Source organism: Megachile rotundata, chromosome 14, assembly GCF_050947335.1.
Source record: "Megachile rotundata isolate GNS110a chromosome 14, iyMegRotu1, whole genome shotgun sequence".
Classification (NCBI taxonomy): domain Eukaryota; kingdom Metazoa; phylum Arthropoda; class Insecta; order Hymenoptera; family Megachilidae; genus Megachile; species Megachile rotundata.
Genome location: NC_134996.1, coordinates 3868341 through 3892576, shown reverse-complemented (window position 1 = coordinate 3892576; position 24236 = coordinate 3868341). Strand labels below are relative to the sequence as shown.

The window sequence follows — 24236 nt, the reverse complement described above, 5'->3', positions numbered from 1 at the left end:
ATTTGAACGATATAATATGTTGTACGGTTGCTTTATTATAAATTCTTATTAAATATATTTAAAAATATTTCTTAATAATCTTATCGGCAAATCAAATTATCGTCATGTTTTCAAAGACATTTACATTTATCAATAATAATATTAATAGTCACACGTAATTTCATCAACAAGAGTATCCAATTTTCCTTCAACTTTCTTTGTAATTACTCTGCACCAACAATATTCTCTCTTTTAGTATCATATAAAAATAAATAACAATAGTTCAACGTACTATAAAACAACATAATAGTCATTTTAACAGTTCATATACAAAACGTTTGTAAAAATTCATTTATACTTAGTAACATTGAATTAAGTTAAATTAAATTAAATTAAATTAAATTAAATTAATTGATAGCGCATGCGATAACAATTGCAACCATCCAAATTGATTTTTTGAAATTGAAATACTGCACTAATAATTTTTATAAGTTTGTAAATCCATAAATCTCATCAAACCACTGTTATAAATCTATTTTCAAGTAATCAGAAAGTAAAATAATTAAGTATTCTAAATATCATTAACACTTCATTAACATTAGGAAGAAGTAAACAATAGCGGTATAATTCAGTTTAAAAGAAAAACTTCTTACTTTCTCATAACTTAAGTACATTTTCACTTTGGCAACATATTAACGATTGCGTGCATCAAAATTATAAATTATTTTATACGTTTCTAGTTACGTAAATAATAATTCAAGTTAGTTGAGTATTACGTTACTTTCGCCCTTCTATAAGGAATAGGGTTCTATCTAATACTGATTTGATTGATTATAAATTTGCAAGCCATGTAACGTTTCGAACGATCTCTTGACGGTAACGAGAAGATTCTATATAGAGCGATATCCTCGTTATTAATTCCCGGTTTGAAAAGAAATAAATCACCGTCTGTTTGAACGTATTTCGTTCACGCAACAACTACGAAATCAAAGTAGCATTTACATCACGATCGCCCGTGGTACTTTCGGTATCACGCGATAGCACCGCAATAAATAACATTGGAGAACGTTGCAGAAATGAAGGGAACGTTCGTGAAACGTTCTACCTTGCGTAACAACCAATGTGTGCTCCTATTAACGTTTTATAGTCCAGATTAATTTCATCGTTTGATTCTATCCGGCCTGCATAAATTTAAAGCACTCTGAACGCCGCAATAGGGATTGCGTTAACGTTAACACTTCACTCCTTATATTTTTTTCCTGGAATAGTTTGCATAAAAGTCTTTGCTTCTTGCGTATCAAATGGTGGAATTGAAACTTGCCTAACCTGGCATGACTTGACCACAAAAATACAGCAATGTATCACTTGTGGCATATTAATTTGAAGCTTAAGTCTCAAAAAGCTGATGGTATTTAAAAGCATGTGTGATGTATGTTGCGTTAAATGCGAAAGTATAGTAACGCTATCTTTGCACGTGCAAGTTATTTTTATTCATTGAATTTGGGTATTTTGTGGTAATTTTAAATTTGGAAATGTAGAAATATGGCAGTTGAAAATTTGGGGGATTTTAAGTATGAAGATATGAAAATTTAAGAATTGCGAAATTTAGGTATTTATGAATTTGGAAATAGAAAAATTTGGATTTTCATAAATATGGAATATGTAAATATGAATTGTTGTAAATTAGAAATATTTGAGGGTTTTGAAATTTTAAATATGTATTTTCTAATATTTCCAATACATTGTTGGAAATAAATTATTGGAAATTTGACAGTTTGGTAATAGATTTTTAAGCAAATTATGGATTTCAAATATTTGAGAATCTGGAAATTATATTATTTGGGAATTATGATAATTAACTAGTTTGGAGATATGGATTTCAGAATCTTGAAAATTTGCAAATTTGAAAATTGGGGAACTGATTGAAAATTTAGAAATTTAGAAATGTGGAAATTTGGGAATTTTGAGATTTGAGAGAATTTTAAAGATTATTGTTGGAGTATCGCGATCTTCCATTAGATGTCGCAAATTAACATTATCGTTATTCTTTTGTTTACTCTTCGCGAACGACCATGAAGTCGCACATTTTTGCTCCAGTGTGAATAAAGAAACCGCAGTAACGAGACATACGTATTGTACCATTAACCTGTTAACCGGGCGGGACGTATAAATACGTCAAACGTAAACTATAGCGTGTACGGGTAGGACGTATGAATACGTCGTTGAAATATGTGTTGCGCCCTGGAACGGATGGGACGTATAGTTTCGTACAACAAAGGTATTAGTCATCGATACATGTGTAACGACTCTGGAACCTAGGTTCAGATAGTTACCAGCGCTAGGAAGGTAAAGAGTGGCTTTTACCAACTAAACGACTCGTTTTGAAAAATAACTAAATCTAAAGATTGTGGGATTCGTGTGGTGTGCGGTTAAGGAGTGAAATCCACAGGTCAATATCTTTCAACAATAAGGTTTATTCAATAAAATAACGAAGATGATGAATTTAACAAATAACAAGTAACAAATAACAACAAAATATGAAAAGTATATTGGTTTGATCAAAATAAACTAAATAGACTTTGATATAATATTGATAATAGAAATAATAGAACTTGGTAAATTAAACAATATGTAATAGATAATTGTGAATCTAACTAAATCTGATTCTCGCTAGTTAATACTTTATATTATTTCGTACCTAAGTCTGATTTCGGATAAAGCTAACTTCGCTTTTATATAATTACTGAATTTGATATTCTATATTATTTAATTCTTGTTTCGAATGCTATCGCAATGACAAAGTTTATATTAATTAATACGTTTGTAGTTTATATAATGAATATTCTTTTCGGAATTATTAATATTAGCGCGTGATAGTCTACCGCAGCGAGGAACACGACCTAAGTGTGATTCTCTAAGCGTACCTAAATACGCTTTCGCAAAGTTAGACAGATTAACGATTTTATCTATTATCTTACGCGGTGTAGTCGACTACTGAGATTATGCTAATGATTGAACAATATTCTTTTACTAATTCAAGTTCAAAATTTGTTTGAATCTAAATGAATTATTTCCTCGGAACAGTTACTCTTTTAATCTGACTCGACAACTAATTGTCTATGACCCTTTTTGTCAAAACGAACACTGACAGCCAAAACCAGATCGCTTAATTGGGGAGCCTGCGTTAGCTAGCTACTAGAACGACCCAACGATACAGGAAAAGGGTGAACAGTATAAGTTCAACAGGGTAGCAAATCAATTGATCCTAATTATAAAATCGTGATTGCTGAACTGCCACCCAAAAGACACGGGCTTCAGAGACCAAGCCGCTCAAATGGGGAGCCTGCGTTGGCTAGCTACGAAACGACCCAGAGCGAGCTCCGAGAATCTGATGGCGCGTTAGCAATCCGATGTAAAATCAAATATGAGTAGCTGAGAGCTATCCTTTCGATATCTTAGCCTTTCTTGGCGCCATGTATAGCACTCTCCTAGCGGAGTTTCGGATACAAGACCGTTTGAATGGGGAGCCTGCGTTAGCTAGCTACTAGAACGACCCACGACCAAGTATCCAAATGGCGTATACCCGCTTTACCAGTCAGGTATTAAGAATCGTTGCGGCTCTTGACAGCGAAAACTGTTCCGGTTATACTTATCTGAAGACTTCTAGCTGGCTCGACTTCGAAAACTGTTCTGCGATTTTGGCGAGTTTCGCTCGGCCTTTTATACTCGCCAGTCTGGCAGTTTCTCGGAAAACCCCCATAACGTCGAAATATATAATTGTCGTATAAATTCGCAATTAGACACTAATTGTGCAAACGAACGATTCAATTACATTATTAATATCGCATTCTACATAATGGTTTATATTCCTGATATAAAAATAGTAATTTAATAGTGTTTTAATGAAATTGCATTTTCTATCTCCTTCTATACACTACGCACGACTTCTATACGGATCGGAGCTAAATGTATAAGCATACGATGCTTCTAGAACATTTCGTTGAATAATATTACAATTTACAATATATACTGCAATAAACTAACGTTTGACTTTAATTCTGGATAACATAATATTAGTACGCTTGATATATATTGACTGATTTGTTTAGCTAATAGTTTATAATAACTAATAATATCGCAATTGTAAAATATATTCCTATCCTTCTCTAGGACTACGCGAGAATTCCAGGAAATTCGGGACGAGCTTCGCGGCACGTAAACACATAGCATTGCGGAATTTTCCTTATAGAATTATACATTTATTACCGACAGTTTACTGAATTCTTATGATACTCGATTTGTCTAATGTCGCGGTCGGTAAGGGAGAAATACAGTCGATAATTGAAGAAATGAGACTGCAATAAAAGTTTGAAAATTCTTCAGGGATGTTACACATGTTTCGACAAGAATTTAAGACACAGAGAAAATCGGTATCATTTCGCTATTGAGAGTGGTGGACATGTTCCAAATAAAAAAAAGTAATATGTAATATGAAAGTACGTTCTAGTGAAAGAGTTCGCGCCCGTTGTATGCTGCGTAATTAAAAAGGGAATTCCCCGGTTAACAGGTTAAATAAAACACACATTTAATAAAAATTGTGTCTGTTGACACTTGTTATTATAACAACGACGAAATATGGAAATAAAAATATTTATAAATTTGAAAATTCTGAAATTCAAAAATTCGACGCTGTCAAGTTTGGGCAATTAGAAATTTGAAAGTTTGGCAAACATTGGAATTCGGAAATTTTTTAATATGATTCATAATTGTTCAAGTTTACAAATCAGATCTTTCAAAATCGAAGATAAATAATAATACACACTTTCTCGCCGTTCTCTTTATCTAAAGGAAGTCTACACTTATTTGAGTGTAAATAAAATTCCTTTTTAAATTATCAAATAATTGTTGTAGTCTGCAATTTACGAATAATTCCAATTTCCGCCAAGCGAAGCTAAATATTTCACGAAAATCATTACACACGATGTTGCTAATAATTCTAAATACGAAACAGCTAACTGTTCGTCAGAGCAAATAAAGTAGATTTACGGTACTGTAATATAGCAATTATCTTTATGCAATCAAAGCATTACGGAAGATATTCGTGAAATTATCTGATATATTTATAGATAATTGTAAACTTCCGTGTTGAGCTGATCTGAAAATAGAAGTGGTTGGAATGAAACACAATATGCGGCGTAACTGGATACAAAACCGCAAAGGGTTAATCCACAATGGCCGTTTGAATAAGGTCGAACTGATGGCAAGAGTATGTAATTTCGTAAAATCTTTGATAGTTTGCGGATTCTCTGATGGTTTTGCAATGTTTGCTCTCGAGTACTTACTTCCGTCCATTTATAATTTATTGGTCTTCTAACTGTGTGGATCTTCTACGAACTACTCTCCTCGAATTCTTTACACTTTCTGCCCACTTTCTTAAAAGCTTCTGCTCATTGTGTCCTAAGTTTTGTGTGGACGGTGACCTAATCAATGAATGGTCACAGTTTTCAAAGAAACTTCGAAATCCAAAGTTCTTCGAAAAGTAGCAGTATGTGGATTTTGCTACGCTCTGTAAATAGTCTTGTAACTTTTTAAAGTAGTTTCTTTAACGTTTATTTGCATGCATTTACGCGTGTTCGTTCGCTCACGTGATTCAAAGAAAATACGCTAACTTTATCGTTAGACTTCTGTTATGAAAAAACATTTCCGTGAAACTTCGTAAACTTTTTGAATGCATAAAAGTATACGACACATATTTTTTGCAGATACACAATCAGAAGTTTGAGGGATGAAATCACACTGTCCGATGACGGGTAGTTGATGTATGGTTGTCCACCGTACTATAATACACAGGCTGATCCATTGACTCTGTTACAAGGCAATTTTTCTGTAATTTTTAATGTTATCAAAAATGTTAAAGGAGGAAATCGACAGGTTCGGAATGATACGTAAATATTATTATAAATAAGAATTTTTCCCCAGTGTTTTTTAAAGCGCAATTACGTATTGATATCATTAGGATATAATAGCTGAGGTGAAAATTAATCCAATGACCTACAATGCTATGACCTTCAGGTTAAAATTAGGAAAAATTTAGTTGTTGTAATAGTTACTATTAAAACGTTAATAGTATTAATATCAAACGTATGCCTTTTCTATCGAACGGCGCATTACAAGGTAAAATTGAAGGTCACTTCTGAGCACCTAATCTTCCTATATGTTTTGTACTGATTTGATGAGCTCTATAAGTTCTATACATGTCTGGTCAGTTAGCACGTTAATCAATAAGATTCTCATTACTTCCAATTGCCAAGTTATCAGACGTATAATGCTAACAGTTTACAATACAGAGCAGTATCAATTTATTAACAGTAAAGAACTTTTAAGCTTTACAGATATTCTGAAACGGCAATGTTTAATTATGCCCGTAGCTAGAAGGAATAGCTGGACCGCAAACGGTTAATTATTGTTTTGTTAGTCAGACAGGATGTTTATATTTAACGATTCAACGGTACAGTTTCAACCATACTATCATGAATATTTCGCGAGGTGTCGCCTGTAAATGGGCTGCATAATTATGGATCACGAGATTGCCGGGAAACATCGCGTCCAACACGGTGGAGCTTTACATATTTTACAGGCGTTTATATTTCTCTAAAAGCGGCGCAAAGGGTTGATTAAAAAGCGACGAACGCTGTGCAATTCATCTACAAAGCTCGTTTAGGTTGGAAACGGATTCCCTTTGTAGGTTATTGTCGGCTGGATCGAAATTCGTCGGTTTTAAAAAGCTTCATGTTTTTCGGCGGGACGTCGATTAAACCACGCTTCCGGGATGCTGGGTCACTTTGGCACGCTTGCTTTGACAATTCGCTATCGTGAAACTGCCATATCTACTCTCTTATACTGTTCATTAATTATGCCGATATTATAATCCTTTTGTTAATACCTTAGTATTTCAGAAATCGGAAATTTTTTAACATGCGAGACTTTAGGATGGGCTTTGAAATTTGTAGAATTTAGAACCTCTAGAAATTTCGAACGCGGGGCTTTTCAACTCAGGTATTTCGGAAATTTCAGAATTTCGGATTGATATTTTAAAAGTTAAATAATTTACAATTGTTTACTTTTGGAGTTTTGATTCTTAACAAATTTGGAATATTTGATTTTTCAAACTGAGACTCAAATTTTTTAATTTTAAAATATTTAAATCTTATAACTTTGAAGGACTTTGGAACCTTAAAACTTTTGAAGAATTCAAGAATTTTAATACTTGAATTTTAAAAGCTAAGTATCTTAGATGTTTAGAATATTTAACTTTAAAACTACAAAATTTTGAACAGACTTGTGAACTTCGAGAATTTGGTACTTTTGAATTTTGAGACTCGCAATGTTGAAAGATCAAGATTTTTTGTAATTTAGAAATGTACAAGTATTATAATCTTTAATTTTGCCATTTTACTGTAGAATTTTCGGCAATTTACAAGTATTACAGCTGAGATTTTCGCACTATAAAAGTCCTAAATTTTTCTATTTTGTCATCTTTAGACTTCGGAACTAATTTTGACACTTTACACGTTGTTTAAATTCATAAATTCATAAATTTTTTAATTCCCAAACTTTATTATCATCCGATCTCTAAATTCACAAATCAGAAGATATCTAAGTAATTATGATCCTAAGTTCCTAAGCCCTCAAACCCCTATACTCCCAAACTCCTATACAAATACCTATCCAAATACCCAGGTCTTCAAGTTTCTATATTCCTAAATTGTGCGTCCATTAAATCCTGGAAAATAAACAAGTCGAAGGTCTCTTCCTCCGATCTAAATATTTTTCATGAGAATGCCATATTTATGATGGTTTGTTCTTGCTCGTTACGGATTGAAAAAATGTGGAATAAACGCTGCGATTTATTATATTTTGAAACCGGTTTGAAGTTCGACGATCGTTGCATACAATTGATCGTAAATTCTTACGCCCCATACACCTAGGACTCCAAATTTCTATGTTCGCAAATTAATCTATAAACTATAAAATTAATGTAAAAAATTCTCAAAAATAAAGAAGTGTGGAAGATGTCTTTGTATGAGATTTAGATATGTTTCGTTAAAATTATATTGTTATTGAGAATTTTATTATATTTGTTGTTGACTATGTTCGCTCGTTACGGACTAAAAAATTGTTGAATGAACGCTGCACTTCATTATGTTTTCAAATCGTTTAAAGTTCGACGCTGGTTGCAAGCAACCGATCGATGTCCAACGTTTCGTTGAACATTGTGTGCGTGGCTGTTAGACACTGGGTGGGATGTAATTTCGCGCGATTATTGCGGTTAACTTCACGAGATAGCTGGTGTTCTGCTCGTATTACACTATCCAATATCCTGCACGTGTGAATACTTGTTTCTATGGTCGTACAACGGTGCTCTTAATCGCTAATCGCTCGCTTGATGCTCGCGTGCGGCAGCTTTTAACGCTATCATCGTGTGTCTCGCCATTTTTCGCGCTATTAGCCACGAGAATGTTAGCGTTGGATTGTTGGGTTTACAGGTTTACGAAGTATTAACGGAACACAAGCTTTGTGTTTACACAGTGGTAAGAAGACGAAAAACTTGATAAGATTTCAGTGGGATATTTAGATACCAGTATTGTGGACTCCTTCACCATTTTAGACCATGATGATTTACTAATTTCATTGTCATATTAGAGTATCAGATTTTTACTGGGCACCAGTTTACGGAATGCTCCAAAATGACGCATCTTATTGTTAGATGCTTTGTTGTAAATTACAAAAATTATTAACAGTATAATGTATAATGCGCGTATAATGTGCACTTCATTTAAAATTAAAAATTAAATGAGAAAAATAAATAAACATACAACTAAATATAAAATCGTACAGACATTAGTTCTTCATCTGATGAAAATCAACGTAAATTTCAAGAAAAACATATTAACAAATTATGTTTTGGTAGTTTTAGTGTTAAAATACTTTTGTCGAAATATATGTTAATTTTAGTCGAGGTAAACAATTGTATAAATTACTCTGTTTCGTTCTCTATATATTTGTTGTTGTCTTTTATTTCTAATTTAAAAGTAACTGCATCTAGGGATGTCTATAAACTTAGTGTAAAGTATGTATTGTAGACCATTAATTAGGTGATTTATAAGAAAAAAAGAGGTGAAAAATATTATTGCTCTAGAGTTTTAGATTTTTTCTACCATTGCTCGTATAACTACCGCTTTATTTATTTTAATTAACTGGAAAAGTGATTTAAATAATCATGCGCGAAAAAGTTATTACAATCTATGTTATGTATAAAACTTCTACATTGATATACAATATGCAATTATGTTTAGTATTTGAATAAAATTAGTAAAATGTACATATATATTTTGAACGTCATAAGTAGGATCCTGTAAGCAAGAACTGGCCCCAAGGTTACATTTCCCTAATATACACTTCTAATTTAATTATTTTATCTATTAGTGTTACTGAGATCACATTTTGATGGTATGGACAAAATTAGTTTTTAATAATACCGTAATTGCAGTATCACTAATTCTTGCTAAATTACAATTACTGTTCTAATGACCATGGCAGTCGACGCCCATAACACTAATCAACAACAACAATAATTACTGTTAATACTCAGGTTCAGTAAACCACAATGTGCATGTATTTAACTGCCACTTACAAGGGACATAACCAAGGTGTTACACGCGGATTTTAATGAAATTGACATATGCAGTAGCTTTTCAAAAATCATTTGACACGTATTTTTTTATATCTGCTGACATGCATGTTGAGGGGGCGAAAATAGCTCTCAAAGTTCGGGGTTGAAAACACATTTTCTTTAATATCTCGGAAACTAGAGGGTGTAGGAAGGCGAATTTTTTTCTAAATTATGTAGTTTTTAGTCAGAAATTTAGCTAATGACGAAAATTTCGGGAGAAATTATTTATTTGTGTGATATATTAAAAAATTGGATTTTTTTTCAATTTTTCACCCTAAATGCAGTTCGATTTTTTCGCAGCTTTGTATACTAAAAATATGGATCAAAATAGGGGATACATGTTTTTGGAATTTTTTGTTTATTGCAATTCAGCAATAATTATTACACATACAATTTTCTTCTACTTTTTACAGAGAAATGAGTTGAGATTTGTTTTCGAAGGGGGTCAGTCCTTTTTATGCGATAATTTGCACATGCATATCTCAACAGCAGATATAAAAAAATGCGTGTCAAATGATTTTTGAAAAGCTTCCACATATGTCAATTTCATTAAAATCCGCGTGTAACACCTTGGTGATGTCCCTTGTTAGTGATTGTAGAGGTTGCAACCTCTTTCTAGTGCGATAGAATCCGCGTTATACAATCTTTTCTTTCCTTTTTCTCTGGAGCATAATACGTATCTTCTATTAATTGTTCACTTGAAGATATTATTTTTGATTGATTGCTGTTATACTAATCTAAAAGACTGAGAAAAATCATCTGGGTAGAAAAAAGTTCACAAACGATTTCAAGTGGCGGTAAAATTCAAATATATTCATATAAAAATAAATATCAAGTCTGTTTCATAAGGAAATAACAAAATATGTTATATCAATTTAATGGCAAAATTAACTAACTGAATTTTTTTATCAGTTGAATATGAAATATTAAAATATAATCTGTTACAGCATCGATTTTCATTTCAAAATTATTAATTTTAATTTTAATTTGAATATGTGCATAAAATTGAATTTCAATAATAAAATAAATATTTTTATCGATTTTATATAACATAAAACATATTTTATTTCAGCATAAATTTCCTTATTATCTCTAATATATACAAACGCTATTTTCGTATACATTTATTTTTGATAAACGTATAGGTTAAACAGTGATTCAATGAAGGATGTAAACTTGAAAATTGTAACTATTTTTTAGTACAAAATTAATAGTATAACAAAATAAATTTTAGAACATCATATAAAATTGATACAAATATTTATTTTGTTATATATTATACAAATCCGTTTCAAATCTTCCGTATTTCAAATTTTGAATTTTATAAACCTGAGGCCACATTCTGTTTTGATCAGTATGGCGGAACATTTTCCTATCACGTTTTTGAGGATCACTAAATAGGACGTCTCTATGCATGAGACCTATGGTGTAAATATTTTATTAATCATGCTGTTGTAAAACTCCAGTGTGTATATTAAATAAGATTGTATACACATATCCATGTATTTCACCAGTAGGTTTCTAGTTACGTTAATTTTGTAAATTAGTATTTGTTTTGATTAATTTTTATTGATTTTATTTTTTAATTAAATTAAGGAAAAATTCTTTATCAATTTGGAAATTATATTAGTTCTACCGAATAATTCTATACAATAATGTCATTATTTTAGTTTATCGCCTCCGAAGATGCGTTATTATACAGAAACTAAGTCCACAAATTACCTTCACGTTGGAAAAAGGTCATTAGTAAATGACAGTATTCACCTAATATTAATAAATACATTCAAAGTTTATTTTTTACTTTTAATAAGGGAATGAACATAACGTTTTGGAACACATGTACTTTTAATATAAATTCTGTTACAATGTCTTGACAATAACATACTATTTATATTCAGTGAAGAGACCAACTGGTAATATTGTAATGTTATATCTAACTTGTAATGTTAGCTTTATATGGAATATTAATTGAGAAAGCTTCTATAATAAATCACATTGTTACGCTTGTACGTAGTTATCACAAATCTGATTAGTTAAATCACTTTTAACAAACATGAAATAATAATCCAAAAGATATTAACGCAATTTGATTTCAAAATAAACAGAAATTTATTGCGGATAAAGGAGACAGTTCTGTCGCACTTGAACAGTTAAAAAGCATCGACCTCTAGACTAAAAGGAACTTTAATAAATTAACCATAATTCATTTTCGTTTGCGAGATTTCTTGAGGGAACTCCAGGAGAAGATCATAAATTCTATTGAAATATCGTCATGACCACAGAGAACATACAATTCATTTAAAACTCTTCAAGTACTACGAATTTTGCATTAAAGCGACAATAAAAGTATCTGAAAATTTCTCATTAACTTGTTATGAGAATTAAAAATACTTTAAATCTTTTTTTATTCTTTACACATGAAATGAAATAAGGCCTACTAATAGTGAAGTACTATAAGCTGAAAAGTGAAAGTTTCAAGCTTATTAATGAACAATTTCTGTCGATATGATTTTCATAATTATGTTTATTAATTGTTATTTAAAAATGGAATGGAGGGACTTTTCGGTTTAAAGTAACAGTAACAGTTTTCAAATTTTTCAGAACTTCTAAATTCTGTTTAAAGGTTTTTTCTGTTTGTTTTTGGTGGCTTTTGTTTTACAACTCCATGTGAGTTATCCTGTAAAAAGTTCTGATTTAAAGGACCCAGAGGATGAATAATTAATTGAAATTAAAATGTTTAATTTTTAATGTTTCTACTGTACTCTCAAAATTCTGTGCCATATAAAATATTACTATAAATTATAATAATCTTATTGCGTACAATTAGTATGGTTAAATACTATGTATGCCAAGGTGATTTTAAATGTACTTGCTTAAAAAAGTAACATAATTTAAAATATATTTATTTTATAAATTTTATGTACGTAATTGTATATCGTCATATTATTAGACGATTGATACTTTTAATTGTTTCATAGTATTCACGATTAATATTTTCCATCCAATCTAAAATTTAAATTCCAATTTAATAAATTGTGTGCACACACAATTCCGATAGTTAATAAACGATAGTTTATTTTTCATTTTATTGCCTGCACAATTAGTTTTTGACCTTAAAGAAGTAGCATCAATCATTTGTATCTTTCCTATTAGCGTTTAAAAAGCGTTTCTTTTGCCCCAAAAATACTGTATTATGGATATCACAATTTCTTTTTCATGTATTATTGCAATATTTAATTTTTTAATTTTGATTTTATTTATATCTACTGCTTTTTGCTTTTTTTATAATTAAGTAGATATTTTTAAGCACTTTATTTTATAATAAAACGCAACTTTCAACATAAGGTCGTTCATATTTCCAATTACAACTGAATTGAATGATGTATAGAATTTCGTCAAATGTAACATTTTGCTGTTTTCATTTTAGCGTAACGAAAAATCTCTTTTCAGACTATTATTTTATATCAGGCATGAGATAACAGTTGAAACTATATTACACATTTGTAACTGTGACTAGATGTTTAGAAAAAATATGATACTTGCACCAGCCTTACAAAAATACAGTTGGATGAACAGCTGTGATTTTAGATCGTTCTTGCAGACAGTGAAGAGTGAAACCGAAAAATAGAAAAACTGCCGAATCGCTTGGGAAATAGTGAGAACGAACGCTCACGGATAACAAAGCCATAAATCCCATTTGCTATGTGCACGATTTCAGCAGGGCCACACCGGTAATGTGCGCACTGGGGCCGAATACTTTGAGAGGGAAAGACAAACTCGAAAACGACCATTACTCGGCTAGCCGGATAGGCAAATAAACGCGTTTGCCCGGTGGCTAAGTCGCATAATAGAGTGCGATGTTTACAAGCGAATCTGGCTTCAAAAAAGGACGACAATACCGTTTGAAATCCCAAATTTCAATGGTACAATTTTGACCAAGATTTGTCGGGTTTGGGACACTTACAGAGAGGAGTCAACGCTTTCAAAGCTTCAATTTTACATTTTATGTGCTGTTACAAAAAACTGTCTAGGGCTCTAGTGATACGTGGTTCTTTCTCCTTTTTATTTTTCTTTAATATGCACAAAAGGTACCGTGACATTTTTCTAACAAAGGAATACCGCAAACTTTTAGTCTCTGATTTGGTAGAAACTTTTTGTGCATTTATAAAGCTATTCAATACGAGAATACTGGTATGTCTCATTCGTGCCCAACTGCTCTGTTTGAAAATGTGAAAGCCGACCTTAAAGGCTAATAGGCATTTCCATTTTGTTGAGATCTGTTTCAGATCTGTGTTTAATTCGGGACATTAGCGTCTAGATTTATAAAGATCCAGAGATATCAGTGTACGTACAGAGATGTAGGAATATAGAAATCTAGGGTTGTTTAAGTATGTGGATGTAGAGATTTTAAGACACAAATATTTACAGATATCGAAATTAAGGCATGTAAGAGGTACAGATATCTAGAGATCTATGATATAAGTATGTAGTGATTTTATTTGGCATATAGGTATATAAGAATGTAAGAGTCTAAGGATTTTGAGATTTGTAGGTACCGCGAGATATATGGGTATAGAACTATGCGGATCTAGTAATATAAGGAATTCCGAATTTAGAAATATACTGGACTAAAAAAATTTCTAAATTTTTACAGTTCAAAAATTTGAAATCTTATCAACACACAAATTTGGAAATTTCAAAGCTTCTTAATTTTTTAGCAAACGCATTACATCTATCCCTGTATTAGTAAAAATTTGTTAAAAGTATTAATTGTTAAAATATTAAATTTATATTCGTAGGATTTAATGACAACATATGTAACTACTACTGTCATATAAAATGTTAAAAAACAATATTTTCTTAAAAAAATAATTTTTTAAGTCTTTCTATTTCCGAACAGACAACAGCCAAAAGAAAGGTAACATTTTATTAAAAAATTAATTTATTTTTGTAAAACGAATATTACTTGTTAACAAGCGTAATTTTCTTACAATAATTTTTAATTTAACATGACACGATTAAATCTAAAATACTTAAATCGATAAAAGATTTGAGAATTAATGATGGGTACCAAATGTCTCTTTACCAACTTCGAAAACCGCGGAACTAGCGGACATAAAAAATTTAACTGATCATTTTTTACAAAAGTTCAATTACAGCAAGTTCATACTGGAATAAGGCAAATCTATTTTGTAAGCCGCTGGACATCTGCGTCCAATGATTTCAGTTTGCAGAGAAGGAACTATTGGATGAGGGAATTTCATCCTGCGTGTTGTCCAGCGATTGGAATCTTTTGATCGTTTCCATCTCGTCGAATTGAACACTTTCGATCGAATTTAATTTACACATCTACCTGTAACTTTGTCCGACGTCTCGTTTGCTCGTTTCTTTTTCATGGTGTTCCCTTTCACGCATTCACTGCGACCAAATTGATTCTTTATTTTCGATATAGCTTATGTTAAAATAGTTAATTTCCTAATTGGCAATATCTAATCTTGTCTGTTATCAGTTCAGGATCCATTATTATGCTCAATAATCGTCAAATATTTCGAATAAGCAGAAGATATTTAAAACACAAGAATAATGATTTCTTTGAATGACAATCTATTGGTGGGTCTTGGGACAAATATTCTAAAAAACATTGAATTTTTTAAAATAAGGAAATATATATTAGTAAATAGTAAACATATAAGTAGCACAAGAATAAGATGTAGGGATTTTAAAGTCATTTTAAACGATTAAACATGTGTGAAACTATCATAAACGAAATGAAAGGTGATTATTGCTAATTTCACGACATTAAATATTATCACCAACGATGAATTATAGCTGATTCTGATAGCAAGACACGGTTTTTTATCGATTCTGATTTTATCGTTGATGATTGACGTCGATGACAACAGGTTCCTGCCGTCAGATTGCTACCAAATTGCATACAGCAAGAGGGTGTCTCACGATTCTACTTATTCTAAAGTACTTATTTAAGAATCTCTGTTTGAGATTATGTTATTTAATAAATTATTACATATTACCAGTACCAGCATATTGAGCACTCAAGTGTTTAGCGACACAGGAACACGTTAACAAAAACTAACTTTGAGTAACATCCAATGCTTTCTTAACAATGCAACAGACAAAATTCATCGCGTAAATTTGAAAACTAATTATTTTGTGTCGTTGGACTAATTCTATTTAATTGAAATAATTGGATTAATTGAATTTTCATCATTTTTTACGTATTTTTTAAAATTTGTTTCCAATAATTAATAATAAATGACTCTTTCAATAATATAAATTGTTATTATCTATTTTTAAATGGAGACACTATGTGTGCAATATAGTGTAATGTGCATTGCAATAACATTTGGAAAAGTATTTGAAATTTTTAACATAGGATAGTAAACATGGACGTACGTTCAATTCATGTTATATTTCCATATATATACATTTCTATACGACCAGAAATCAATTAAGGGCGAATAAACGGAGATTTTATTTACAAATAAACATTAACTCATGAAAATCAGTTTAAATTCATTTACAAATACGGTATAAATTTCATAAGTACGAAAATATTTTGCAGAAAGTTTCCCGCTTAAATAATTATATTAAGCGTAAAATAGATTTTTCTACTTATTTCTCTATTAATGTATTAATTACCAATTTTGATACATTTTATTAATTTTGAAAAAGTTATTAATTTAAGTCTTAAAGAATATTTCATTAATTTTTAGAAAATCATGCATTCGAAAGTTGAAGAATGATTGAAAAAAGGAATATTCTTTTAAAATTTGATTCCTTGCCACAAAAACGCCCAATGAAATCAAATCAGTGAAAGCAAAGAGTGTACGCATGGTATGGAATATTTGCAGTAGGGACTTATCTTATTTCAGAAACATCTGATAATATTTTTAGCTCGCGGAGCAGACGACGGCTTATTATTGATCGACTCGATCGAAGTAACGTCCTTAACTCGACGTGCACGACAGGTTACGCATGTCGAACGGTAATGTCGTTGACAGCCGTGTCCCGTGAAAAAAATATTGCGGCTGATGAAGAAGCCGAGGATTAAGGGATCTTTGCCAATTTACTAGCCAACTTATGGTCAACAGACTGCATGTAACGATTCGATTGGAAAAACACACTTTATGAGTATGGAGATTTCTCTCCGCTAGGTGTTTCTGTACACCTTTAGTCATTATTCAAATAATACGGGGTAAATTATTTGTTAGATTTTAGAATACAATATTACGACGTGAGAATTATACCTCGATCCATATTTTTATCGATACAATGATATAGCGTTTTTAGTTTTTCGGGACACTTTCAATAGGTTCAAATCAATAGGTTTTTTGCCCGTCACAGCAACAAAGAGTCGTTACATGCTATCGAATATTTTTAGTTTATTATTATTTACGTCTGATTCTCAGAACCCTTAATCTTAGTATTAGATTCCTGTATTTGGAGTTTTCTATTTATGTCGAGGTTTTGCTTGGTTTAAAATCTTAAGCTTATTTTAAATGCATATTTATATCAAGATTATTATGTTTTGAAATTGAGACAGCGTTTCAATATAAAACGTATTTGTTAAATTCGTTTGTACTGGTGTACGGGATTTTAAAGTGATGTAGCAAATGCCTGCTTTGCCTTTCTACAATTATTAGTTTATTTCATGTGTTACTGTGTGTTGTTACAAGAATTCTGCTTAAAAACTATCGAGTTATGCTTTTTATCAATTTTCGGATGTGGGCGTGTATTCGGAGGTGAGCACTAAAACTAAGGTGGGGAAAAATCGTTGTCTAATCATCATTTTTGGGTAATGTCGGAGGTTGTTCTGCCCTTTCTTCGGGATGCGTGTTTCGGAAAAACCCAAGTTGGCGTGCAAGTAGTAAAAATATTTTTTCTATGATTTATGTTGTATTTATTGCCGATGACTATGAGAGGGAAGTGAATTAGGTTTTTTCCTTGAGCATAAACGTGGATATAAAAATTAGAAATTGGGATTCGGAAAAAGACCCTTCCTTGTTACAAAATAACTGTGCTCTTAACAGTATTCCTGTTTTTCTAAAATTCAATTATATTTATCTCCTTTTGTTATTTTCTTTTTTATTATACACTAGATTTACGGGCGTTTGATAACTTGAAGTTATTTTCAGATTGAAAATAAAGTAAAAGAAAGAAATAAATATAAGACACAATATAAATTAGTTTATACAATTATTCTTTGTCTTGACAAAAGTTTTTATACAGTTTGACAAAAACTTTTTAGAACTGAGAGCAATAAATGAATATTTACTTCCAAAATGAGAATAAAGGGAAAATAAATATGTACTGAAGCATAAACAAATATACGTAACCATTCTTTATTTCAGTAAAGTATGATGGACATTTCCACAAACGCACCGCAACAAAATTTTGTAACATAAATTATGAAACCTGAACTCAGTGGTTTTGACTAGTTGGTAGTTCCAGTGTTAATAACTGTATAATTTGTTACGAGGAAACCAAAACTCGTTATTTTTATGGGTGCCATAAATCCAGTGTTAAATGTTATTTGTTCCAAATAATTAAAATTATATTTAATAGTTTTTTCACTGTTCTGTACCTTACGATGTGCAACAATCTGTTAACTGAGTTAAAAGATCCATATTATAAAGGATTAACGAACAGATAGCTTCGAATCTCAAAAAGAGTGTAATAATCTGGGTATTATCTCGGATCTTCACATTTTCGCGTAACAACGTTAAACCATTCCAACGAGAAAGATTCTCCGTTTAGTTTCATTGTGGAAACAAAAAAAGAAAATGGAAATAGAAGAAAACAGAAGGGAGAAAAGGTAACAGCTTTTACGTTCACCCCCGTGAAATCGCGAGGATCCCCCAGCAAAAGTTTATCCGCGATTTTCCGTGCAATTGTATTTCACTCGCGTCGGCATCCAGGCGCGGAAAAAGTACAGTTATTTCACTGGAAACGCGACGATATAAGTTTACAGAAGCGTACGCAGAATTTGAGGTTTGAAACAGGTATACTCGCGTCATTTGTACACCGGTTAAAACGACCGATCATAACCCCTCTTCGCATTTCATTCGATTTTTAATAGAGCAACGTTCTATTTGATGTTGCTTTGGACCGTGACGCGACGCGTCGCGACGCTCCCCTGACGATGATGGGCATTTGGTACTCTCTGTCGCAAATTTTCAAGCAATTCAATCACCACAGAATTTCGAACCCTCTTTCGAGGAATGTTCAGAATCGATGATCCTTGAAATTGCTGAGTATATTGAGAAAGTTAATAAAGCCTAATCAAGCTGCTAATTAAGATCGTTTTGAAAGTTTTGAAACGTTATTGGTGTTCGAAAATCATACTCAGGCTTCGCATTTATTTATAAAGGGATGTCATTTCTTTGTAATTTAATTATCTATTTTGTACAAATATAGTATAGAAACGATATATTATAAGTACCAAAAGATGTAAATCAAGGCCGTTTAAGTGTTTGCTTTATTATGTTAGTATTGGGGTTTTATATGTACACGGTAAAGTCAATTTTTTTTTTTCACAAAATTTCTCACAGTTGTAACTTTATTAACAGTAGCATTTAGTTATGTATACATAATCCAAGAAATTTATACTTTTCAATGCTATCAATTTTGATGATTATACGCTTTAGTTGAACAAAGTCATAATTAATATTGAAGGTTTGTGCTTTCTAATCGCAATTTATGAAACTAATGTTATGTTGTGCGTTCGATTGGTATACTTTCTCCACTTGCTGTATTGAATTAACAATTCTTGTTTGCGATCTATGTTAATTCAAAGTCGTAATGAAACGGCCGTCTGAATTCCAATTTGATCCGTGTTAGTTTCTTTTAATAATCACTTACTTTTATTAACAATATTTATTAAACGTTTAAATATTCATTCTTAGAAAACTTTAAACTTTAATTGGATGTAGTACGTATACTGTTTCGCAATATTTTTCTTTTACGAAATTGTGTCAGACAGTTATTTTATATGCAGTTATGTAATGAATGTACGTTGAAAGACAATCAATCATTTTGTACTAAGAATATTAATGGAACGCTTATACAGTGATTCAGCTAAAACTCGATACAGTTTGAAAGTTTTTACAGTTACAGTTTTTATAGTTTCAAGTCTTTGCATTATTTCCTAATGTTCTTATATTTTAAATTTAATTACTTTATATGTAACAGGAATAAAATATTAAGTGATATCTTTATTGTATTAACGTAATATCTTTTGAGTTACTCTGTACTGGTTACATGCATTCATTTAGTCACTTTTAAGATTTACCAAATCTTCTAAACAGAAGCTTTTAATTTTTATGGACATTTAAAAGAGTTTTTAAACTTTATATCTATTCTCTCTATTTCATATTTCTTTGCTGTTTATTTAAATTGTCGTTCATTCTTAATTTGTGACTTTTGATATTTTCTAAAGTTATGGGACCCTTCCTGTTGACACTGCTGTACTTCACATTGTCTTATAAGGTAATGATTAATTTATTGTTTGGTAATGATGAAAAGATTCTTATCTTTAAGTTTAAGTAACTTACTACAATATACAGATCGTAAATTTTTATTCATATTCCTAGTAAAATTCCCAGAATCGAAAATGTCAAACATAATTCATTTTTTCCGTTTATCTGAACATTTAATCCTTTGCACTCCTATATTGAATGTGGCTCGACATCACATTTCTTTTGGATTTTATAAATAATTCAGACAAATGGATTTGTATATATATATTTTTTTTCATTTATTTATTACTTATAATAAATGAAGAATATAATTGTCATATACTTCACACTGTGGCAATACATTCTATCCAGAACTCCTTTCTTCATCTATTTTGGAAATTGAGTAGTTGGTAGGTAAAAGAAATTAAAGAGTGCAAAAGGTTATACAATAAAATTACTAATACTGACTTATTCAATTGTTCACAAAAATCGAGTTACAATTGATTAACTGTATGCAATCTCGAACACTCTCAAAGGTACGTTCTACGAGTTTCACTCAATTTTTAGCTCGGCAATCCGGTCCTCATTATCTGTGTAATTACGTTAATGTTATACGAGCATGGCAGATGAATTCACTTATTAAATTCACGCTCATAATCAAGGCCGATAAATGTGTGGTAGAGTACTGAGCTAACTCGACTAGCTCTCGTTTCTTTCTTTCATTTATTCTTGGGCTAGTTTATACAAATGTTATCGCACCACCTGTATGAAGTTAGCACCCCATTTCGAAACTTTTTAAATTCTAAAAGTTGTTCCAGGTTGTTCTAGACTTCTTCTAAATTGTTCCAGAAGATAAAAGTTTTATACTAATTATTTTGATAAAAAATGAAAAAAAAAACAGTTTTTTGGTCTGGCACCCCATTTTTCGAAAATCAAATTTTTTATGGTTGTTCCAGATTGTTTTAGTTGTTCCAAATATTGTTCCAAAGTAATAATTTGCCAAACAAAGTATTTACAAAGATATAATAAAAAAACGATGTCGAGCGCGCAAAGAGTATTCTTATATCTTCGGGTATTATTACCATTTTCTAAACACCAAATTGCATATTTGATCTAATAATTAACGTAACAACCTGGAACAACTTTGATTTTTGCCAGAACAAATTTTGTAAAGATACTTTACTCGTGGACGTAAACATATTTTTCCCATTTTGTTATTTTTCACTGATGATGACGATTTGAGAGTGATATGAAAATGATTCTACCTATAATGGAAAGCCAGAAAGAAATTAACCGATGTGTATAGAGAACATGTGTTGACAGTACGCCAGTACCAGAACTGCTTTGCAAAATTTCGATCCGGCAAAAAAATTTTGATGTCGAAAATGCACCGTGCGTGAAGCTGATAAAGACACGATAAAGGCATTTGTTCCGATCACTGCAAAATTTTTTAGACGGTAAAACCTTCACTTCAAATGAGGAGGACAAAAATCACCTCGATCAGTTTTTTGCCAGCAAAGACCAAAAATTTTATGAGCGTGGAATCATACTACTACCAGAAAAATGGCAAAAGGTATTGGATCAAAATAGCCAATATATAATTTAATAAATTATTTGTTCATTATGCCAAAATTGTTTTTCATTTTCACAAAAAAAGACGAAATTACTTTCTGAACAACCCAATAAAACTGTGAAAGATAGTATTATTTCTCAATTAAAATCTGGTTTATCGATGCGAAAAGTTACAAAAAAGTTTGCAGTCAGTCAGGTTGTGGTACATAAAGTAAGAAAACGGAATTGTAATGAAGTCCCTACATCGTTAGGAGGACGTCCAAAATTATTGTCTTACCAGGATAAGCGGCGATTAACGATAATGGCTGCAAAGTTGTTGGAAAGCGATGTTGGAAAAAAATAAGTAAATGGACAGCTCAAAGAACAATAAGAAAAGCTAATTTTATATCAAAGGAGAAGAAGAAGAAACCTGCTTTTTCAAAAAAAAAATATTAAAGCTCGTTTGAATTTTGTCCAAAAATATATAAATTAGAATACCGAACAATGGAAGAGTGTAATTTCTTTAGATGAGTCTAAAATAAATAGAATTTTATCGGATAGACGTTCTTGGTGTTGGAAAAGAAAAAGTGAATATCTTTCGGCACGTCATGTCAAACAGACAATCAAATTTAATGATAATGATATGTGGTTGCATTACGGCGCATGACGTAGGTCCATTGTATAGAATTGAGAGTACGGTGAATCAGTATACGTATAAACAGATTTTAGAAAAAGATTTATTGGATGTCATTGATAATATGCCGATACGGGAATGCAATGTTGTCTTCCAACATAATAACGCCCCCATACATTCCAAACTACAAACGGAGTAGCGTGCACAAAAGAGTTTAAAGAATATTTCCAGTACAGGTAGAATCATTTTCATATTACTCTCAAATCGTCATTATCAGTGAAAAATAACACAACACGGGCAAAATATGTTTACGTCCAAGAGTAAAGTGCCCTTAAAAAATTTGTTCTGGCAAAAATCAAAGTTGTTCCAGATTGTTCTATGCTCATTTGATATTGTTCTCCAGTTTGGTGCTGCTATCACGCCGTTATAGGTCAAAAATGTCAAAAAAAGGGGGAAAAATTTGTTTACTTCCAAGAGTAAAGTGCCCTTAGAAAATTTGTTCTGGCAAAAATCAAAGTTGTTCCAGGTTGTTACGTTAATTATTAGATCAAATATGCAATTTAGTGTTTAGAAAATGGTAATAATACCCGAAGATATAAGAATACTCTTTGCGCGCTCGACATCGTTTCTTTATTATATCTGTGTATAGTACAGATTTACTTTAAGTTTATTTAATGTATTATAATGGAAAATTTATTTGTAATGTTTAATATCAAATGTATGTTAATGTTAAGTTTCCATTAAAACTATAAGAAGCGCATTTATTTCAGTCTGATGTTTATTTTATAAGCGATTGATGCACCGATTCGCAATATTGTAATCATAGACGCGGGAATATTAGCTATAAAGGGCATATGTTGTCATTAAAATCGGAAAAGTCTGATTGTGTCAACTCTCAACGGTGTAGCCCAGCGTGCGAGGAAAACTAAAGGGTTTTCTGTGGCCGTCAAGCTCCCCGCGTGTTCGGAAAGATGAAAATCTTTTCGAGGCCACTATAGACCTCAATTGGGTAGGCATCTACCGCTATGAAGGTCCACGCGTGCACGGGAAGATGAAGTCGACCCGGGACCGGCGAAACCGGCTGAGTTGACTTTTTTAATGAGTGATTATTCGAATATATAAGAAAATTCGATAGAAATGCTCGTAAGTAGCGAGGTTCCGCGTCTATGAAGGGCGAAGCATTTTCGGACGTTATCGGTAGCGTTCGTCAACAATCGGTATCGCGTTATCGCTCCGTCGAGTCCGTGAGCGCGGAGCAGGTATTCATTCTCTTCCCGACGACCGAGTAAATAGCATTAAGTCGCTTGCGTTCCTTGTTCAATACTTTGGTGAAATAAAATTGGTTATATTTATTTAAATTTGCAGTTAAATTATTTATGCCCGCAAAATCCTGTACAATCTGTATAAATACTTTGTTTGGGAAATTATTACTTTGGAACAATATTCGCAACAACTATTATAGAACAATCTGGAACAACCATAAAAAATTTGATTTTCGAGAAATGGGGTGCCAGACCAAAAAACTGTTTTTTTTTCATGTTTTATCAAAATAATTAGTATAAAACTTTTATCTTCTGGAACAATTTAGAACAAGTCTAGAACAACCTGGAACAACTTTTAGAATTTAAAAATTTTCGAAATGGGGTGCTAACTTCATACAGGTTATCGCATCTTTTGTATTTTGTAGATTAATAATAATTTATTCATACGTATTCATACATATTCATTTTTACGTAGAGAGTGGAGAAACAAATAAACTAGTAATAAAATTATTTCGACAGAAGACAATGAACTGCTGAAGGTTTATTAAATAGAATTAGAAAAATATTATACGATCCTAAATGTAGTGACTGTCAATTTT

General features: G+C 31.5%; 1 protein-coding gene across 2 annotated transcripts in view; it reads left to right on the top strand.

The window, feature by feature from the left end:
• Positions 1-24236, top strand: part of LOC105661769 (protein meiotic P26-like) — a 263978-nt gene that overhangs the window by 213441 nt on the left and 26301 nt on the right. The window contains exon 6 of one of the 2 annotated variants that reach the window (XM_076539772.1): positions 5742-5783. The exons of the other annotated variant lie outside the window; for it this stretch is intronic. Coding sequence (XP_076395887.1) covers positions 5742-5768 — 27 coding nt within the window. The 3' untranslated portion in view covers positions 5769-5783. Of the gene's footprint in view, positions 1-5741; positions 5784-24236 lie in introns of those variants that run through there. 2 annotated transcript variants of the gene reach the window in all.